Source organism: Trematomus bernacchii, unplaced genomic scaffold (genome assembly GCF_902827165.1).
Source record: "Trematomus bernacchii unplaced genomic scaffold, fTreBer1.1, whole genome shotgun sequence".
In the NCBI taxonomy this organism is placed as follows: Eukaryota; Metazoa; Chordata; class Actinopteri; order Perciformes; family Nototheniidae; genus Trematomus; species Trematomus bernacchii.
In genome coordinates, this window is record NW_022987764.1 from 1,383 (window position 1) to 22,332 (window position 20,950).

The 20,950-nt window shown below is 40.4% G+C and overlaps 2 protein-coding genes across 2 annotated transcripts in view; one reads left to right on the forward strand and one right to left on the reverse strand.

The window, feature by feature from the left end:
* Nucleotides 1-2,007: 2,007 nt before the first annotated feature.
* The window catches only part of LOC117496658, a gene marked incomplete at its 5' end in the record, with an annotated part of 90,585 nt that continues 71,642 nt past the window's right edge, over nt 2,008-20,950 (forward strand). The window contains 8 exons of the mRNA XM_034148375.1: nt 2,008-2,101; nt 2,604-2,644; nt 2,775-2,815; nt 2,894-2,940; nt 3,335-3,552; nt 4,761-5,020; nt 6,492-6,608; nt 6,728-6,869. Of these exons, the coding sequence (XP_034004266.1) occupies nt 2,008-2,101; nt 2,604-2,644; nt 2,775-2,815; nt 2,894-2,940; nt 3,335-3,552; nt 4,761-5,020; nt 6,492-6,608; nt 6,728-6,869 (960 nt within the window). The remainder of the gene's footprint in view (nt 2,102-2,603; nt 2,645-2,774; nt 2,816-2,893; nt 2,941-3,334; nt 3,553-4,760; nt 5,021-6,491; nt 6,609-6,727; nt 6,870-20,950) is intronic.
* On the reverse strand, nt 11,120-20,167 carry LOC117496657 (cytochrome c oxidase subunit 5A, mitochondrial-like). The gene is made up of 5 exons (XM_034148374.1): nt 20,133-20,167; nt 19,936-20,052; nt 17,913-18,034; nt 16,417-16,539; nt 11,120-11,261 (listed from the first exon to the last, which is right to left on the reverse strand). The coding sequence occupies exons 1-4, from the start codon at nt 20,164-20,166 to the stop codon at nt 16,426-16,428; spliced, it is 387 nt and encodes a 128-aa protein (XP_034004265.1). The 5' UTR covers nt 20,167; the 3' UTR covers nt 11,120-11,261; nt 16,417-16,425.

Consider the following 20,950-nt stretch of genomic DNA (forward strand, 5'->3'; position numbering starts at 1 on the left):
TTATAATAGTCAGATTGCTCTGAAATGGGAGGGGATATTCTATCATGTTCACGTTCACACAGTCAGTTGATTTTTGCCGGCCGTCTTTCCTGCAACGGCAGTTTTTTCTGTATTTCCTCTATCCTGTTATATGACTTGATAGCTTTAAAACTCCGCACCACGAAGCTCTGATTGGTCAGCAGGCGGTGCTTTCACTGAGTTGATCTCTTAGCCTGCAACCAAACCTCCTCCCGAGGAGGTTTAGCGCTCAGCATAAGTTACCATGGAGATCTAGCCCGCTAAAAAGAGAACCAGCGTCGTAGGACCGGAAAGCCTGAGTTTTCCCTGAAGTCAGCCGGCTAAGCGACAATCCGGCTTCGTAGTACAGGCCTCTGGTCTCTTGGAACGCCTAGCAGGCTCATAATTATAAGTTGTGGTCCGTCATATGCCATTCGAATATACATTTCAACCTCTTCTGTGTAAAAGTAGCATTGTGATCCATGTTTATTAATACAGTTAGACCGGCCGCTCTCCCTCATGTGACGTCACACGCGGCGGTGGTCTTCTTTTATGCGGAAGTAAAAATGTCTTACAGAAAACCACGCCAGATGTCACTGTAGTGTTATTTATGTATATTGTTTTGAAAATCTAGTGTATACTCATTTTCCTTACACATTTATTCACTGGGGTCTCTAACCTGCAAGTTGCTCTTTAAGGAAAAATCAAACTGCATCATTCACTCTGCACCTCCTAAAAACCTCAAATTCATCTTATATCTCCCATCATGTGTTTTTAAATAAATGACATTATAAACACATGAATTACAATAATTAATATTTTTATTTAAAACTATCAAACACTGACAAATATGTTCAGTTTTAGACTGTTCTCACATTTGTATGAAGCCTACATGATGCTCATACTGACTGAGGAGTTTAAACTGAAGATGCTTTGGATGTATGGCTCCACTATTTCTGAAAATAAATATTCTCTGTCTATTTTTTTATCACATTTCTTCTAAATTCATCCCGACATATTTGTCATATTTGTAAAGTGTGTGATCTTGAGTTGAATCAGTTTCAGTGGGTTGTATTAGTCTGGCTGCACATCATGAGTTAGTGTAGATGGAGCAGAGGTTCAGATGTGAAGTCTCCACTTTTTATTGAAGGTGAAGCACGTTGTCTTTCATATTAATGAGAGCTCTTTTCTCTTTCTGGATCTTACAGTTTTTAACCTGTCAGGATGTCCACTTTATAAACTCCTACATTCTCTACTTCTCCAGCTAAAAACAGATTATTGAACCTTGAATATTTTAAGCTGAAACTTTGTTTTTCTAAACTTACATCATGTTTTCTTTATTCAGTCTGAGAGGCTGCAGTTTGTCAGAGATCAGCTGTTCTGCTCTGATCTCAGCTCTGAAGTCCAACCCATCACATCTGAGAGATCTGGACCTGAGTCTCAACGCTCTGCAGGATTCAGGAGTGGAGCTGCTGAGAGATCTTCTGGAGAGTCCAGACTGCAGACTGGAGGCTCTCAGGTCAGTTCTCCATCTTTAACTTCTGTGCTGAGATGAATATGTGAGAGTTGTGTTGACTCTGAGCTGCAGACATCAGGCTGATATGATCCTGATCCTCACGGAGTATCTTGATGCTAAAGTCTGTTTTCTTCTTCTGTGGTTTCTTTCCCTGACAGTGGCAGAGCAATGTTCAGCTTTAAATGTAAACATTACAATAAGAATTATACTCTGCATAATTCACACTGAACCTCCATCAAGCTTCATTTTACTACATTATATAAAAGACAAAGGAGTACAATTAATAAGTATTTCCAATCAAACACAAAACATATATTCAGTATTTGCTTCTTCCAACATTTTTATGAAGCTAAAAGATGCTTATACTGACTGAATAGTTTAAACTAACCATGTGATCATGTGTTCTTTATTCAGACTGAGAGGCTGCAGGTTGTCAGAGATCAGCTGTTCTGCTCTGGCCTCAGCTCTGAAGTCCAACCCCTCCTACCTGAGAGATCTGGACCTGAGAGAGAACAAGCTGCAGGATTCAGGAGTGGAGCTGCTGAGAGATCTTCTGGAGAGTCCAGACTGCAGACTGGAGACTCTCAGGTCAGTAAGGGGTCGACTCTCTGCTGGTTCAGCAGTATTGTATTAAACACAGGGAGGTGGAGGTGTTCCTCTCACTGGGGAATCTCTCCAGGTCCACCTTCCAGGCGTAGCCTAGCTTAGCACAACAAATCATGGATGTTACCATTTGTCTGCAGTTTCTCCTTTTGTTCATCTTGTGTTTCTTTACTTTCATTATTATCAAGCAATATAATACAAGCTGACAATGCAACGCCACATTTCAGTCAGGAGCAACTCATTAACAGACAAATGGGATGTTACAGTTAAAAAGGAAGTCTGTTTGTTTTTCTATGTTCCTGGACTAATGCCTAGTGAATTCTCTAATGCAGCTGAGAGCTGTGCGCAGTCAGTCGTAGTGTTTGCAGAGAAGATATGATGTGATGTAAAGCATTGGATCAGTCAGGACTCTGAAGCTGACTAACTCAAAGAACAAACTATTATTTTAACTTGATCTCAAACTGTTGGATTGTGTTCATCCCTGCAGGATCAATGACGAGCCAATCAGAGCCAAGATACAGAAGAACTGTGAGTACTGAACCATACCCTCCATTCATCAAGATATTGTACAATACATCTGATCTTAAAAGGTATTTATAGTACAATAATTATTATAGTTTTATTATTATTGTTCTCTGTCACCTCTTCTCTCCATCAGGTGACTCCGATGTGGAACAGGAAGTGAAGACAGACAGAAAGGTGAGAGAGGAGCAGTTGAGAGTTGAAGCTAGAACTTAACTTGATTTCTAATAAAATAAATAACTTTGTTTGTTCCAGGCTCCTGAATCCTTCTCACCTGAACACACAACTGAGTCTTCATACAGGTAATCCTATAACATGACCAAATATTATTTTAAACACATTGAAAATATATATTGATTTAATTGTGTTTAATTTCAAGTCTTTCACCTTGAGGTACTGCATCCAATCTCTTTCCAGCAGACATCAATAAGATAATGCCTCTGTGTGTAGGATTGTTTTCTTGTACCAGTCTAGATCCTCGCTGGACTAGACATTTTGTTAATTTAATGAAAATGTGTTTACACACATTCTGATGCATGTGGACACATCTTCAGTGATGCTCCTGTAATCATCAGGTGTTTCAGATCTTTCAACAAACCCTCCTCCAGGTCAGACTCCAGCTGGATGAACACCTGTCAGTCAGAACACAGGCCAGTGAAGGCTTGTTGTAGTAACTTGTCTCTTGTGTGTCTACAGGTTCAGGTGTCCTGGTCCAGGTATGTTCCAGTGTGCTTCGACTGGCCTGGTGTTCGTCATGGCTCAGGAGGCGGAGCTTCTGTACAGGGCGGCCACTTGGGATGAGAGCCTCCTCCAATCAGCTGGCAAGCAGGCAGCAGGGCCGCTGTTCGACGTGAAGAGTTCTGATGAAGCTGCCGTCTGCCAGCTCCACCTGCCACACAGCGAGACAGAGGATGGTAAAGACATCTGCAGTGTTAACAAATACACTTATATAATGTTTAGCACCTTATACCATCCACTACTGTTCAAAAGTTAACTAGTTTAACAAAGACAATAAGACTGTTAACCACCAGAACTGTTGAAGCAAAATCTGTTAAACACCTGAACAGTTGAAACAACATCCCTAATATTCATCTGGCTGCTACTTAAACACATATTTAAAAATTATTTATCTATTTACCTTTATATCCTATTTCAATAACTTGCATATAGACTCTTATTGCACTATTTCACTATTTCACTTTTTTAAAACTATTTTTCTTTTTGTATTACTATTTACTATTTACTTGCACTATATTTTTCTGTGTATCTGTGTTTTGTGTTGCTCTGTTGGAGAAGCCTGTGACACAAGATTTTCATTGGCACAACTACACTGTAGCTATGTACGTATGACTAAATAGAGAACCTTGAACCTTGATAAGATAATTCAGACACCAAATCTGTTCTTTACATTCAAAATAGTTGAGTCCAAAAGAAGTAGAATGAAATGATTAAAACATCCATTTAGTGGATGTGTTTCATGACATCATTATTGAAGCATACGATGCAATGCAGCTCTAAATACTGAGTTGGATTTTCTTTGGGTCCTCTGCAGTCTCCTCACTGGATATTAAAGACATTTAAACTGTGACCTGTCAGTCCACAGCATGTTTAGCTGCTAACAGTGCTAACTCAACGCTAACTCTCACTCTCAGCTAGCAGTTTGATTAATTATGACTTTGTTATCCATCTCTTGCTCTTTCTGCTCTTTACATTGTCAGTCTGGCTGAAGCATGTACAAAACAAAACAACAGACAACAACATTTATAAGTTAGACTTTCTACGCCCTGAAAGCTTTAGAGAACTCTTCACACATCTAGAGAATCACTCAGACATGAGACCGGACACAGTCAAGCTGCTCTGGCTGCAGATTACAAACATTTCAGCAGTCTTGTAAATTAGACAATAATTTCGCACGCTCACATCCAGAAAGATCACAGGGGGACGGAACAATAATTAAACATTACTAATAAAAGGTGAAGGATATAAACTGGTACATCCCAGTGAGGCTCCGAAGTGAATGACATTAGATGAACATTAGCTCTGAGCTAAAGTGGTGTGACATTGAAGATGATGAAGCTGTGTTAGCAGCAATACAACAGATGACCAGCTCTTTGCTCCACAGCGCTGCTCCTGGACGGCCTGTTGTCTGTCGTCCACATCACTGATGAAGGCCTGAGCATCTTGGAGCCGCTGGAGGTCACACACACTCACGTGGTGGTGAAGGTGCTTCACCTCTCTCTCTTTGGCCTCATCCTCGATAAATTGAGAAGGCTTCTAAAGTTGCGAATAAAGGGCCAAATTCTGCTGCTCCTACGACCCCCGGGCCGAGAGGAACAAATACTGGATGTATTTCTGCTGCAGAACAACGTCCTTGAGGAGGAGGTAATGTGCTCACCATCAGCCTAAATGCTTGTTTTAAACCACAGCTGTTTCCACAGAGAAGTTGTGGCCCCAGGCTCCCTACTGAATAGAATAGAATTGGAGGGATGAAACGTTGGGTTACGTATTGTAACCCTTGTTATATTAGCACAGGCGGAGCCCTCTACTGGACCCTATGGGTACTACCCTCTATGCAAGCATTCACCTACTGAGATTTCTATAGACGTAGCCGGCCTTGGGGCGGGCCTACCTGAATGCGCACGCATCACACCGTATAAAAGGAGGCCTCGCCTCCTGACTATCATCCTACACCTCTCTTCAGCGAGCGATATAGGACAGACAGTGCCTGAGTAGAGGGCTCCGCCTGTGCTAATATAACAAGGGTTACAATACGTAACCCAACGTTATATCTCTCACAGGCTCCGCCCTCTACTGGACTCTATGGGTACAGTGGGTGGAGCCCTGATGTATACGCGCACTGTCGTCCAACAACATCATTCCACCCTACTGCCCCTGACCGGCTTTTCTGGTCAGCAGCTGCTGCCCCACATTCTCCTTTAACCCGGTTGTGACCGAGGAGAAATCTGGGCTGCGGCTGACAGAGCACACCCTGCTGCGCCTACCTCGCAGAAAGTGTGCTCAAAAAACAGTGCCGGGGGATCCCCCCCCAGCCCATAGACGGATGGGGAGAGCCCATGCAGATTTAATAATGAATTATTAATTATTTACGTGGAGTGCCACACTCTACTGGTTATCAAACTCGATACCTTAATACTTTAAAATACGTAAAAATAAACGTTAAGAAGTTGTGTCCCCAAGCTCCCTACTGAGAGAGATGATATGAGAACACGATTAGTCTCATCATCTGAGAATCTGAGTTTACTCTGTGAACATAGGCTGATTTACTTCACACACAAAACACATAAAACGGTTCTTTATAAATGAAATAATCATGAACTGCTCAGAATATATAAACTACAGAATAACATAAGTATTAAATCAATAATGTGATGATGAATGTATGAATGGCAGGTTACATCATTAACATCGACAGTAAATCAGATGGTTAGCAAATACTGAAAGGCTCAGTTGAAACACTCAACAACTGAAAGATTGAAGGGAAGTATTTTGGGAGTCCAACCCTAATCGAAGCCTTAAAGGTCCCCTATTATACTGTTCTTCATCAATACTTATAGGTCTCAGATATAGACAAAACATGTCTCTGAAGTGTATCGTGCGCACAAGATACTTCATGAGCCTTTTAGGGGCTCCGTAAACAACCCTAATAAATATATAAAAAAATGTGTTGGAGAATTGGAATCTCATCCAAAAATATCTAACCTATACACTTTCATTAATCTACTCACATATGTCCTCATGATGTTATTCTTAATTGATTGTAATTCTTATATCTCTGTAGAGCAGGTCTGTCAACATGTTGTTTTAAATTGATCAAAATGTCCTGTTTCTGAAGGTTGTTAAAAAACACAGACGTGCTGTGAACATCCCAATCTCCTCCGACTGTGAGCTGGACATTGATCACAGTTACAGTGTGCACTGTGAACCTGAGGGCTTCTTCATTCAGCCTCAGGTGAGTCACTGATACTCCTCTAAAGAAACACAGTGATCATTAACACACATTTATCTGCATGTGGATTCACAATCAGGAAAGATCCAGATAAACATTTAACTTCTGCTTCTGGTTTCCAGAGTAAAAGATTTGATTCCAGGTTTGGACCAAACTACCACCCGACATTTCAAGTTTCCCTGACGACGAGCACAGAGAGAGTGGTTTTGAAGGTCAAGGACCAAGGTGGAAACGTAGTCTGGGATTATCGCGTGTCACTGGAAGGTAAAGACTCCACCTGAGCTCAGACCCAGTGATAGACTGGATAACTCTAAAGCTCCATCTCATAGCATTCTCTATTAAGGCTCCATGGCAGCGCATCATTACTACATTAAACACACAACCTGTTATATTCTAAAACCATAATAAAAACTAGTATTGTGCGGTGGTGAAACAGCGTGGCATTATGGGAGTTGTAGTCTTCAGCTTCTAATGCTTAAGTGGATACGCCGCCATTACAGGAGACCGTGATGAACGTACTGTTACCTCGATTAAAATTACACATCTCTCTGAACCATTTGCGATAATGTTTGTACACAACTCAACAAAATATAAATAATACAGGTGTAGGAGTTTTTATACATTTTAATGAGGAAATGTTACATATTATAACTTTAAGTGAACAGAAATCCCCCTCTGGGAATGTCGAATTACTTACATTTTTAAGAGATCTGTTTAATACGGAGCCCCTAAAGCAGGGGTGTCAAACTCAAGGCCCGGGGGCCAAATCCGGCCCGCGACTTCATTTTATGTGGCCCCGCAAGAGCTTGCAAAGAATATAATACGTTTATTATACGGTTACATGCCACTTTACAGAAGCAGGTTGCCCATAAAATACATGTCCCACACAATGCAGGATTTGCTATTTACTATTCATTCATGAAGTATGACGCTGCGCTGTCAGCACGCTTCTCCATGTTTGTGATTGGTCAAATGTTGCTAACCCTGTCTCTTTCACGTGAACGCGCTCTCAGCCGGACAGAGAAACCCTGGTTGATTTACTGAGTTGATAACCAGCTTCGTAGGACCGCTTAGCGAGATCGCGTTTGTTAGCGTTAGTTAAGCCGGGTAACTCAAACATATCCAGGGTCTGTTGAACTGGCTTCGTCGTACAGGGCACTGGAGGCAGTAACGTGTAACTCAGCAGAATCTGAGAAGAGCAGCCCCAGCTGCAAAGAGCTGTGCCTTTTACTGTTTACTTCACTGTGTTTCCCTTCATTAGAACAGCTGAATAGAGATCGAGGCTGCTACGTTTAAACTAATAAAATGGCGTAACGAGAAAGTATATCGTGCGCACAAATTAATAAAGCGTGGCCTCGTTTTATTTAAATTGAGGCCACGAATTACATCTTGTGCGCACAAGTTAATAAAGCGTGGCCTCGTTTTATTTATTTTTCTCTCTATGAACCCTCCAGGGCTCCGTAGTTTAATGTGATTGTTGGTTAACAAAAGTATTTCCCTGTTTATCTTCCAGTTCCAAGGCAGGATTTGTTCCGGAGAAATGTCCCAGAGAGCAGAGTCCGAGCAGAGAGCAGAGTCCGAGCAGAGAGCAGAGTCCCAGCAGAGAGCAGAGTCCCAGCAGAGAGCAGAGTCCCAGCAGAGAGCAGAGTCCCAGCAGACCAGAGGCTGCTCACAGTTCGGACAGAGTTCATTCGAAGAGTGACTCCAACTGTCCTGAACGACCTTCTGGATAAACTCTTTGACTCTGAAGTGATCAGTGAATCTGAAATGACGTCGGCCAGAGCAAAACCCCAAAATGACGGAGCACGAGAGATGGTGGACGCGGTGCGAAGAAAAGGAGCTGCAGCCAGCAGGGTTCTGATCAATGCTCTCCGTGAGCTGGACCCGTATCTTTGCGAAGAGCTCAACTTGAGCTGAGGAAAAACCTTGTGGAGTGTGTGTGACAGTTGAAGTCCTAGTCCTCTGTTTTGTTTCCTGCACATTTTTCCACTTGTCCTTGAAGGTAACACAGATTCTGAGCGAAGGCCACTTTCCTTCTCTCTTTTCTCCTGGACTCCCTCCTGAGAGCATCTACCCGTATCGGCCTTCCTTTGGTGTTATCTTGAGTTTTTTTCAAGTACATGTTTACTTTATTACATACAATACTTTAATTTACCAGCATCCATTTCGTCCTTTCACATTTTTGTCAGGCATAGAAGCCGGGTTATGACAAAAATAAGGGCTTGTTCTTATTTTACCAATTGGTACTGACTGCTGGGTAAGATTTGGGATTTTGGGGCATTTGGTACCTAGGCATGCGATTTGGAGTTTTATTTGTTTTGTATTATCAAACTGTAAAAACCTGTACCTGTTTGTGCTGGTGAATGTAAATATAATATACTTAGGTAGTGAATTAAACCCAGTGGTGTTCAGTAACTAAGTACATTTACTCAAATACTGTACTTAAGTACAATTCTGAAGTACTTATACTTTACTTGAGTATCTCAATATTTTTGCTACTTTGTACTTCTACCCAGTGGCGGCTGGCCCATAGGGGGCGATAGGGCACCGCCCTCCCTAAACCCAAGCCCCCAGGAAGTGCTCCGGACTCTGTGCCCAAAATGTGTTGTGTCCAAACGGCGGTACTGCACCTTCCGTATCAGTCCGTGACGTCACCCGGCCCGAAAATACCTTTTTCCCATTGACTAACATTGGGAAAAAGACGTCTGTAAATCGGTGGATATTTTTTTTTTAACTCAATAAACTACCCAGTATGAACTATTTTATATCCCTTATTAGAATCATTCGGTCCTTAAAGTTGTAAAAATGCACTAAAAGCTGAATCTAGATTTATATTCTCTCCATTCATTCTAGTGAGCCGAGAGTGGACGCTCGGGGGGCGGGGGCTTAAGGGGCGCATGCTCTGTGAGCGCACATACGGGTTCTTCTGCTCTGACAGCCAGGCATGATGGGTAATCTGTGACGTTTCGCTCTCTCAAAAGTTGGGCCATTTTGCCTTCATGCGCCAATGAGCAGCTCTCATAGGAAAGAACGAGACCCCGCCTCCGACGCTGTTTCCAGTTCTTATTATACATCCATGCCTAAACCACACACACAAGGAAATGCTTTTCTATTTTTAAAGTTTTTTTAATTGCTTTTCCTATACTGTGGCTGCTTCTCAATGTCAAGGAAGGATCCTTCAGAGCCTCCAAATAAATAATTAAAATGAACCTTGTTTGGACATTGCCTCTTTTCTTGATATTTGTGGTTTATGCTACAATGTGCACCAAGATGTGTAAAAGAGGTTTGCAGACATCAAGTATGATATATGAATACACATTGTATTATTGATTGGTGATGGTGATGTTATGATTTTCTTATGGCTGCTTATCCTCCAGGACTTTTTCAAGGCTGCAAACAGAAGGAGAACGTGTTATGTTAGTTTAGTGGTTCTCTCCTGGAGAGATGATCCTTTTACAAAATACAGTTACTCAAGTCCATCTTCGATCTTCACAAATCAGTTATGATGAGTCTTCAAACAAATCACGCTCAATTTAAGGCGGGGCCTCTCATATGACGCACACCTGCACACTTGCTAGCCTGTTCCATTCTTCGTTCTCCGGAAGGATTCTTGTCTAGCCTCTGAAGGACCTGACTCGGAAGGACATGTCCTACCAAGGAAGCGTCCTTGACTTTGAGAAACAGCCCCTGTATGAGTATGACTGAAGCAAAGCCCTATAAAGAAACCACCACGAGACGATCAAACATTTTGGACTTCCGCTGTTGCAACTCTTTCAGTTCTAGGGCTTTGGTACAACTTACTGCTTATGAGAAAGAAACAGATATCCAGGCTCCTGTCGCCATCTGGTGGTGAAGAGAAGAGCAAAGAGGGGCAAACACCTGTCTGCAAGGTTTCTATTTCATATTCAGAAGCAAATCATTGTGTTGTTTTATTGCAGTGTATAAAAGGTTAAACAATAACAAAGCACTTATATGTAAATACTGATTAGAACAACGACTGGACTTTATACTTGGTTTGTGTATATGTGAATCTACAACAATAATTCAAATGTGTACTTTAGTCGTGTTAACAAATACAACACAACTCAAATATGCACTCACTGCAGTTCTTATAGAATACATATGGATTTAAAGTCTTGTTTCTTATGTATATTGTTTCCAAAGAACAGGGGTATATCCTAACTATGCAATATGTCACGAGTAATTATGGATAAGGAAATACTTTTTTAATTACAGTGTATATTTAGTCAAATATATTTAGCCACCAATGCGTTTTTTGCTCATTGCAGAGAGCAGAATTAAAATCCTTCAGCGTAGAAATGTACCCAAGTACAGAAATAAAAACAAAGCAAGTCCTGGTGACCTGAAGCTCATCAAACCAAAAGGTACAAACTGGTTCATCAACACTTTGACCAAGATAGAGAAACTATGTTTTAATCTTGTATTCATGAGTTTATTTGATCAACTTGGAAAACATGATGCATTTATATACAAAACTAAAAGAACAACACACGTTCTTAAATGATTGGTTTCTTTATTATTAGGTCCACCATTTTGTACACAACAGGAAAGCATGGATTTGATCAACAATATATAGACATATTTAAAGTGGGGAATCAGAAGAGCTCATCGTCATCTCGTTATACATCCAAGGACCTGAGGAGAGAGGAGAAGGAGACATGTTCAGATGAGAGGAAGTCAATATCCTTCATGAGCTGCTGCACATTTTAACACGCATTAACTTCCTAAATTCAGAATCAAGTTTATCACCAGAGGCCTGTACTACGAAGCTGGATTTTCGCTTAGCCGGCTAAATTCAGGGAAATCTCGGGCTTTCCGGTCCTACGACGCTGGTTCTCTTTTTAGCAGGCTAGATTTCCATGGTAACTTATGCTGAGCGGCAAACCTGCTCCGGAGCAGGGGGGTATACTACGAATCTAGTTCAACATATCCTGGATATGTTTTGAGTTATCCGGCTGACTAAATCCAAAAAAAAAAAACGCTCTCGCTAAACTGTCCTACGACGCTGGCTATCACCTCGACCGCAAGCCGTGTCCTATCTAGTTAGGTGCGCGTTCACATAAAAGGGGTGGTATTTGGAGCATTCGACCAATCACAAACATGGACAAGCCGTGTACTGACAGCGCAGCGCGTCATATATTTCCTGAATGAAAAGTCAACTAATATTAGACAAATATGAAGACGTTAAACTTTAAACATCCATGACTTAAACACTTTATCCAGGATAAAAGCCACATAGTTGCAGCTGCAAGGTGAATACTGCTGGTAAAAGAAAAAGTGTTTGAATACGTTCATTAACAGTTTTATGATATCACTGCTGCCCCGTCCAAGACACGAGTGGATCTGACTTTAATTACATTTGACTCGAGTGTCAACTTAATGTGTTGCTTAAAATAATACTTCTGCATACAGTATGTGACACTGTGAGTGTTGCACGCCAGATACGGCTCAAGAAGCTGACTCAGATAAGGAAATATATGATACATTATGATGTGATATCATGTGATATGAATGATAATGGGGTACGTCTGCACTTACAGTGCCGCGGACTGTAGGTTACTTATGTTGTGGCAGATATTTAAGTAAGCTTTCTTAACGCTAATGTTATAATAGTCAGATTGCTCTGAAGATGGGAGGGGATATTCTATTCATTTTCATGTTCACACAGTCAGTTGATTTTGGCCGGCTGTCTTTCCTGCAACGGCAGTTTAAACTGTATTTCCTTTCTCCTCCTGTCATATGAATTGATCGCTTTAAACTCCGCACACTGAGCTCTGATTGGTCAGCAGGCAGTGCTTTTATCCTGGAACCTATCCTGCTCCGGAGGATAGTCGTTCAGAATAAGTTATCTAGCCCGCTAAAAAGTGAACCAGCTTCGTAGGACCGGAAACCCCTGAAGTTAGCTTGCTAAACGAAAATCTTGATTCGTAGTATAGCCCCCAGGTTAGGTGGCAGGCTAAGAGATCAACTCAGTAAAAGCACCGCCTGCTGACCAATCAGAGCTCCGTGTGCGGAGTTTAAAGCGATCAATTCATATTAGAGGATAGAGGAAATACAGAAAAACTGCCGTTGCAGGAAAGACGGCTGGCAAAAATCAACTGACTGTGTGAACGTGAAAATTTATAGAATATCCCCTCCCATCTTCAGAGCAATCTGACTATTATAACATTAGCGTTAAGAAAGCTTACTTAAATATCTGCCACAACATAAGTAACCGGATCAGAGTAACATTAAGTACAGTCCTCGGCACTGTGAGTGCAGACGTAGATGTGTCCCATTATCATTCATATCACATCACATCATAATGTATCATATACTTCCTTATCTGAGTCAGCTTCTTGAGCCGTATCTAGCCGTGCAACACTCACAGTGTCACATACTGTATGCAGAAGTATTATTTTAAGCAACACATTAAGTTGACGAAACACTCGAGTCAAATGTAATTAAAGTCAGATCGTGTCTTGGACGGGGCAGTGATTTCATAAACCTGTTAATGTACGCATTCAAACACTTTTTCTTTTACCAGCTGTATTCACCTTGCAGGTGCAGCTATGTGGCTTTTATCCTGGGTAAAGTGTTTAAGTCATGGATGTTTAAAGTTTAACTTCTTCATATTTGACTAATATTAAAGTTCACTTTTCATTCAGGAAGTATGACGCTGCGCTGTCAGTACGCTTCTCCATGTTTGTGATTGGTCGAATGCTCCAGATACCACCCCTTTCATGTGAACGCGCACCTAACTAGATAGGACACGGCTGGCTTGAGCGATCCACTTGATAACCAGCGTCGTAGTACAGCTTAGCGCCAGCGCGTATGTTTTGGCTTAGGCCAACCGGCTAACTCAAACATATCCAGGTTAAATTGAACCAGCTTCGTAGTACAGGCCTCTGGTACACACAGAGGGATTAGCTCTGGTGTATTGTGGTGCAAACATAAACAACTTCAGACCATAAGTTGCAAAAAGAGGTCAAAAATATACATTTAAATACAAAAGAACCTAAAAAACATAAAAACTAAAAGACTTGGAACACTGAATATATGTCAGACTACTGTGTGGTATATTTTAAGATAAGATCAGATAAGAAGAACTTTATTGATCCCAATGTGGGAAATGTTTGCGTTGCAGCAGCATGAAAAGACAAGGCATTGAACATTAGAGAACTTAAAAGACTAGATATATACTTTAATTTAGCCAGGACTGGATTATTAAATATGATATTGAATATAAATGTGAAATGTACAGTGTGAGTTTGAGTCCAGTTATCAAGAGAAGGCTGTGCAGACGTTCAAACTCTAAGGTTTTATTGTCATATGCACAAAGCTACAGTGTAGACATGGCAATGAAATTCTTCTGACCTGAGCTCCTCCAACAATGCAACATATATAATGAAGTAGTGGCTATTTCCTTAACGATGAATCAAGTATTCAGATAATTGTCTGTATTTTGACTTGACTTCTCCCAACACACATTGCGTTCAGATATCTGTCCTGTGGTGCTGTGTACCTATTATTACCGTATACCGGTCCTTCTCTTCTGTTGTGAGACTGTAGAAAGAAAAGCTCCTTTACCTGTCTTTGAAGACACGCTTTATTTTTCTCAGGAGTGCAAAACCCTTTTCTTTTGGATAATTCGTTTTCTCCTGTTTTTACGTTAGAGTAGGTAAGAAGCCTGTACGTTTATTTTTCTCATTCGTTAGGTAAGATTTTTGTGTTAAAAGGTTTGTTTGTTTTGTGGTTTTGTTACTCCTCTTTGTAATCATGTTGGTAATTACATTTACCAAACGACATTCTCTGTCTCGGCCTCCATGATCTTGGGAGTGGGAAAAGTGGGGACAGTGCAACTTTATGCTGCGCCTAGGTTCCCCTACACCTGGGCGTAACATAATTAAACTGGGATCGATTTCTACTATCGATCCCAGTTTCTCAAATTCTCTCAAAATGTGGATTTCTCAGACTAAAACCCAAAGATATTCACTGTGATCTGATATAACACCCAGTGAACAGCACGTTGTTTAGATTTTAGAGACTTCAAATAGCAGTTTCCTTAACGATGAATCAATTATCAAGATGTTTGTCGGTATTTTTTTGCCTAGCGTCGATCCCAGTTTCTCTATTTCTCTTGAAATGTGGATTTCTAAAAAAAAAAAATGAATGAAATTCTTCTGACCTGAGCTCCTCCAACAATGCAACATATACAATAACATACAAAATAGAGCAAGAAGTCTATATACATGTAAATAGAATATGTACAAGAACAGAATATGAAATTAAATAATGTACATTAAGACCAAATTAAATACGGTTTATTGCGGTGATAACTATTTATATAAATAAGTAGATTCCAAGATGACAGATGAATGTTATGGATGTTCTTCACAGAGCTCAGGTGTTTAACAGTCTTACTGCCTGTGGGATGAAACTGACTGAGGTATTTGAAAGTATGTGAGTCTATGTAAAACATGTGTGGACATGTCGATCATCAAATCCATAATGGTGGTGTCTTTAAACGTGTTGTCGTATCAGTCCAAAACCCAAAGATATTAACTTTGATGTGATATAAAACAGAGCACATGCATTCATTCTATCTGTTCAGACTGTCTGGATGCACCAATCTGACTTTCCTTTGCAACTAATGCTTATGTTTCATTATTTATTAATCGTTTGGTCTCTAACAGGGATGTCCAAACTACGGCCCGGGGGCCAAATGCAGAAAGTATAATGGCATGCGGCCCACAAAATGAAACTTGAGCTTGTCTTGTATTGTACTTCTTAAATATATCTGTAAACATGTTACACAGTAGTGTTCATGTGTTAATGAGCCCACTTTCAGTCAATTAAAAACATGTTCTAACAAATCTAAGTTGATAAGAGCCCAATAACTTATTGAAATAACAACCCTTCCTATTTCCTCTTATGATGAGCAATCTGAGGCTTCTCTTTTAAGGAATGAGCTGCTAACAAAATGAATGAAACCCTATGGAAAGCTGTCATGTAGGCTGCAGCATCATTTACTGACATTTGATTGGTTTAGCTAACTTATAACTTCACTTATGAGCCAATAAACCTCTAGTGAGCGGCCCAGCCCTTCCAATATTTTTCTGTATGTGAACGTATGTAAAACGCCACTGTGTGTGTTTCAAAATGTCAAAGGCAGACATTTAAAGGGCAGATTTCAGTAACCGTGGGAAACTGACTCCAACACATTGATTGAAACCGATTTAAAAAGTGAGTTACAAAGAAGAGTAATTAGTAAATAGAGCAGGGGTGGCCAAACCTTTTTCACCGAGGGCCACATACAGAAAAATATACGAAGGGCTGGGCCCCTCAGTAGAGGTTCATTGCCTCATAAGTTCATTTATAAGTTAGCAAAACCAATCAAATGTAGGTAAGTGATGCTCGTGAGTGTTGGCAGCTCATCCCTTAAAACAGAAGCTTCAGATTGATTAAAATAAGGAGGAATAGGAACGGTGTGTTTCAAGCTTGTTATGGAAATAAGTCATTGGGCTTTTTCTTATCAACTAAGATTTGTTAGAAAATGTTTCCAGCTTTATTAGAAAAGTGGTCTCATTAACACATGAATACTACTGTGTAATATATTTGTACATATATATTTAAGAAGTACAATATAAGACGAGCACAAGTTTCATTTGTGGGCCGTATTCCATTATACTTTCTTTATCTGCTGAGGTTTGGAGACCCCTGATGTAGAGTCATTTCTGGGTGAAACTGTCCCTGAGACACGTGTGCAGAGATGTGCTAAAAACACATGTTGTAATGAGAGCATCGTCACCTGGAGGGTCTATAACTTGTCCATGCCGAGCTGTTCTGGAGTGGAGATGCCGAGCTCTGACAGCGTGGGCTGCAGCTCCTGGATCAGGTACGGGTAGATCTCTTTGTGGGGGCCGGCTTTGTCCTGAAAGACACAGAGGAAATAACAAATGAAGAGGATGTTGTTATGGAGAACACAGCGTACACTACTTACAGCGATCAGCAATACATATGGACTGAAGCCCTCCTTTAGGATTGGTTTAAACAACAATTAGCATCTAGTAATCAAATAAACAACAAGTCTTTCCATACACAACACATGGGAATACTACGGTGATAATATTGTTCTCTACTTCAATCCATTATATTGCACCATGAGATTATTAAACACCTGCACTTTTAAAGAACATCCATAAACATTCACCTGTTTGCATCTTGCTAATTATGTATCTAATATATCAGATTCCATGTACTTGTATATAGACTCTTCTTGCACTATCTCTATTCTATTTGTATTTACTTGCACATCTCAAATCATTCTCTCGCACTATTTATTCATCTTTCACTCAGAAATGTTCCTAACAGAGTGAATTGACCTAGAAGCCTCTCAGTGGCACCTTGCTTCCCTTGTTGCCTCCTTAAGGAAACAACTGGACCATCCTTACGAAAGATAAGTGTTTATGTATATATATATTCCATAGAGTATTATTTATTCAAAGCCGTTATATACAATGATACTAAATGGCTTTCATGCAACCAATTAGCTTCACACATTTATGAAACCCTCAAGAAACAACATGCTATGCACGGACTCAAGTATCGAGATGTGCTTTTAGTGGCTTTGTAGTTTCCCCACAACAGAGGCACATCCAAAACACCCTCCGTCTCATCATAACGTCTCCCAGTGTCCTGATGAATTCTCCTTCACTACTTCCTTTAATCCCAGATCATTATGTTATTATACCAGAACAGTTTCATCCCACAGGCCATCAGACTGTTGAACACCTGAGCTTTGGAAAGAACATCCAGAACATTCATCTGTTTGCATCTTATAGACTATTCTTGCACTAGTTCTATTATATTCTATTGTATTTGTATTTACTTGCACTCTTTACTACTTTTGAATCCAGGCTGAAGACTTTTCTTTTTGCCGCTGCTTTAATTGAACTTTTCACATCTTACCTTTTATTCATGTACCTGTGTTATTCATGTTTTAATATCTTTTTAATGTTTCTACTGTGTTTAATGCTCTTAATGTCTTTCATGTTTGTAAAGCACTTTGTATTCCCTTGTGTTGAATGGTGCTATATAAATAAACTTGCCTTGCACTATTTGATCTGTTTTACTGTGTTTCGCTGTTGGAGGAGCCTCAGATTTCCATTGACATATCTAAACTGTAGCTATGTACACATGACAATAAAAGCCTTGAATCTTGAACATTCTCATGGACATTAAGTAAGAGTGGTTAGGAAGAGACATAGGGCCTCATTTCTTCCACAATTCGATAAGTGATCTCACCTTAACGGCCTCCAGGATACGGATGGCGCTGGCCATGTCGTTCAGTCTCCGGCACGCTCTGAGCGCCGAGTCCACGGTCTTAGCCTCGGGCACCAGGTCGTACCCGATCAGGGTGTTCATGCCTTCAGGGTTACATTCATTACAAAACAAATGTATTACTTCAAAGAATTAGCAATCATTAGCAAGAGTCGTCTGAATTTAAGGTTCATGAAAAATACTTTAAGACAATTTCTTGTGGAGAAGATATTCGTCAGCTTTATTGAAGAGACTCAAGGTCCATTTTTAAAAGACATACACTTCAATATAAATTAAAAAAGACAGTTATACCAATGTTTCCACAGAGGTGACTGGTATCGTACTGAGACGAGGATTTGACAGCAGCATTATGACACATTCATAATATTGCCACAAACCATTACAAAACATGAAATGGGACAATAAATATAATATGCATATCGTATGTGTGTGTCTTTGGTTCTTGAGTGCATTGGACCGTCAACCTAGTAATTTAAAAATGTTGAAGGGATCCTTTTTCAGAGTGTGGTGCGTTCAGGGACACTCAGTAACTTTGATTATATCTGTGTGTAGTTCAGAGTGTGGTGCGTTCAGGGACACTCAGTAACTTTGATTATATCTGTGTGTAGTTCAGAGTGTGGTGCGTTCAGGGACACTCAGTAACTTTGACTATATGTGTGTGTAGTTCAGAGTGTGGTGCGTTCAGGGACCCTCTGTAACCCAGCTGTGTGTGTGTGTAGTTCAGAGTGTGGTGCGTTCAGGGACCCTCGGTAACTTTGATTATATGTGTGTGTAGTTCAGAGTGTGGTGCGTTCAGGGACCCTCAGTAACTTTGATTATATCTGTGTGTAGTTCAGAGTGTGGTGCGTTCAGGGACCCTCAGTAACAGTTGTGTGTGTGTGTAGTTCAGAGTGTGGTGCGTTCAGGGACCCTCAGTAACTCTGATTATATCTGTGTGTAGTTCAGAGTGTGGCGCGTTCAGGGACCCTCAGTAACCCAGCTGTGTGTGTGTAGTTCAGAGTGTGGTGCGTTCAGGGAACCTCTGTAACCCAGCAGTGTGTGTGTGTAGTTCAGAGTGTGGTGCGTTCAGGGACACTCAGTAACTTTGACTATATGTGTGTGTAGTTCAGAGTGTGGTGCATTCAGGGACCCTCAGTCACTTTGATTATATCTGTGTGTAGTTCAGAGTGTGGCGCGTTCAGGGACCCTCAGTAACCCAGCTGTGTGCGTGTGTAGTTCAGAGTGTGGTGCGTTCAGGGACCCTCTGTAACCCAGCAGTGTGTGTGTGTAGTTCAGAGTGTGGTGTGTTCAGGGACACTCAGTAACTTTGACTATATGTGTGTGTAGTTCAGAGTGTGGTGCGTTCAGGGACCCTCAGTAACTTTGACTATACGTGTGAGTAGTTCAGAGTGTGGTGCATTCAGGGACCCTCAGTCACTTTGATTATATCTGTGTGTAGTTCAGAGTGTGGCGCGTTCAGGGACCCTCAGTAACCCAGCTGTGTGTGTGTGTAGTTCAGAGTGTGGTGCGTTCAGGGACCCTCAGTAACTTGGACTATATCTGTGTGTAGTTCAGTGTGTGGTGCATTAGGGATCCTTTTAGTTTTGTTTTGGGTTATTTATTTAATATTATTCATATATTTTATTTAGCTTGACCTGGTGTTCTCATCTAAATGTCCTGCTGTGTCCTTTATTTGCATCTCTTGCCTGTACTATATTTAGAATAAGCAATAAGAAGAAGAGCAACCATTATATTGCACCATTTTATCCAAACAATACACACAGTTTTGTTAAAAGTGGGAATAAAACCCAACTCCTAGAAACATTGGGGCTTATAACAACCAGAACACTTTTCCAGATTGACTGAAAATAGGTCTAACTTTTGACAGAATGTATTCTTTTGTCCACACTTTTCAATGAAACCCCAACTATAACCATAACATGAACCACACTATTAACAACAGAGCGAGGACACATCATCAGAAGATATTTAAAAAGCACAAAGGTACCTTTCCTCAGCTCCCAGGCATCGATGTCAGGTTTGCTGAAGTACGTCACCCAGCCGGCGTCAAACTCCTCGTCCGTCTCCACCCGGCCGTGGGAGTAACATCTGGAGGCCAATGGAGCTGAAAACATGACATACAGAGGTTCATTTACAATGTTTTTAAATAATACAAGAGACACAAATATTAGAGTCATTGCGTGCCTATTGATTTGAACACGATCCGTGTATCCATCATTTCCTGGCCTTCTCTAAAGAAGAGGGACCAATGAAAACGTTGTCATGTTGCCGTTGTTCAGCATAGAAACATTCATTAGCTAACAATGACATTATTGTTCTATTAATATATCATGGTTTCTCTCTGACAATTCTACATGATATAATGTGATGAATCGATCCCCGTCTAATTCTCCTTGATAGCGCACATTTCACAGCAAAAAGAGAGACTTCAATCAACGTATTAATCATCTAAAGGTTCATCTTTTAAACCCTAGTGTAATTCATGAAAGATAAATAGCTATTTGAATCTAAAGCCTTATATTAATAAGCCAAACATTCAAACCATAATGACCTTAAAGTAAAAACGGCTCTAACAAACACTGTATACATCGTTTAAAATAGCTCTTCTTTTACCAGCTGCCAAAACTAATGCTTAAACAAATAAAAATCCAATTTGTTAAAGTAAACAGTATTTTGGAAAAGGCCTTTGTGCAAAATAAGTACTTTTGTTGGTACTTTAGGTATTTTGATGAGAATCAATGGGTAGTTAAGTAACTTTTGAATAGGCGTTTTACTTGGAACAGTATTTACATTTTAAAGTGTACTTTAGCTATGTGTAATGATTTAAAATGCATTAACTCAAGTACTTGTACTTTAATTGAGTTATACTTCTACTACAATTTGGAAGCCAATATTGTGCTTTTTACTACATTTGTTTAACAAAATGAGTTTCTAGATACTTTACAGATTCAGATTATTAGCTCATACAAACTATACATAAACTAAGATATACAATTAAAGGT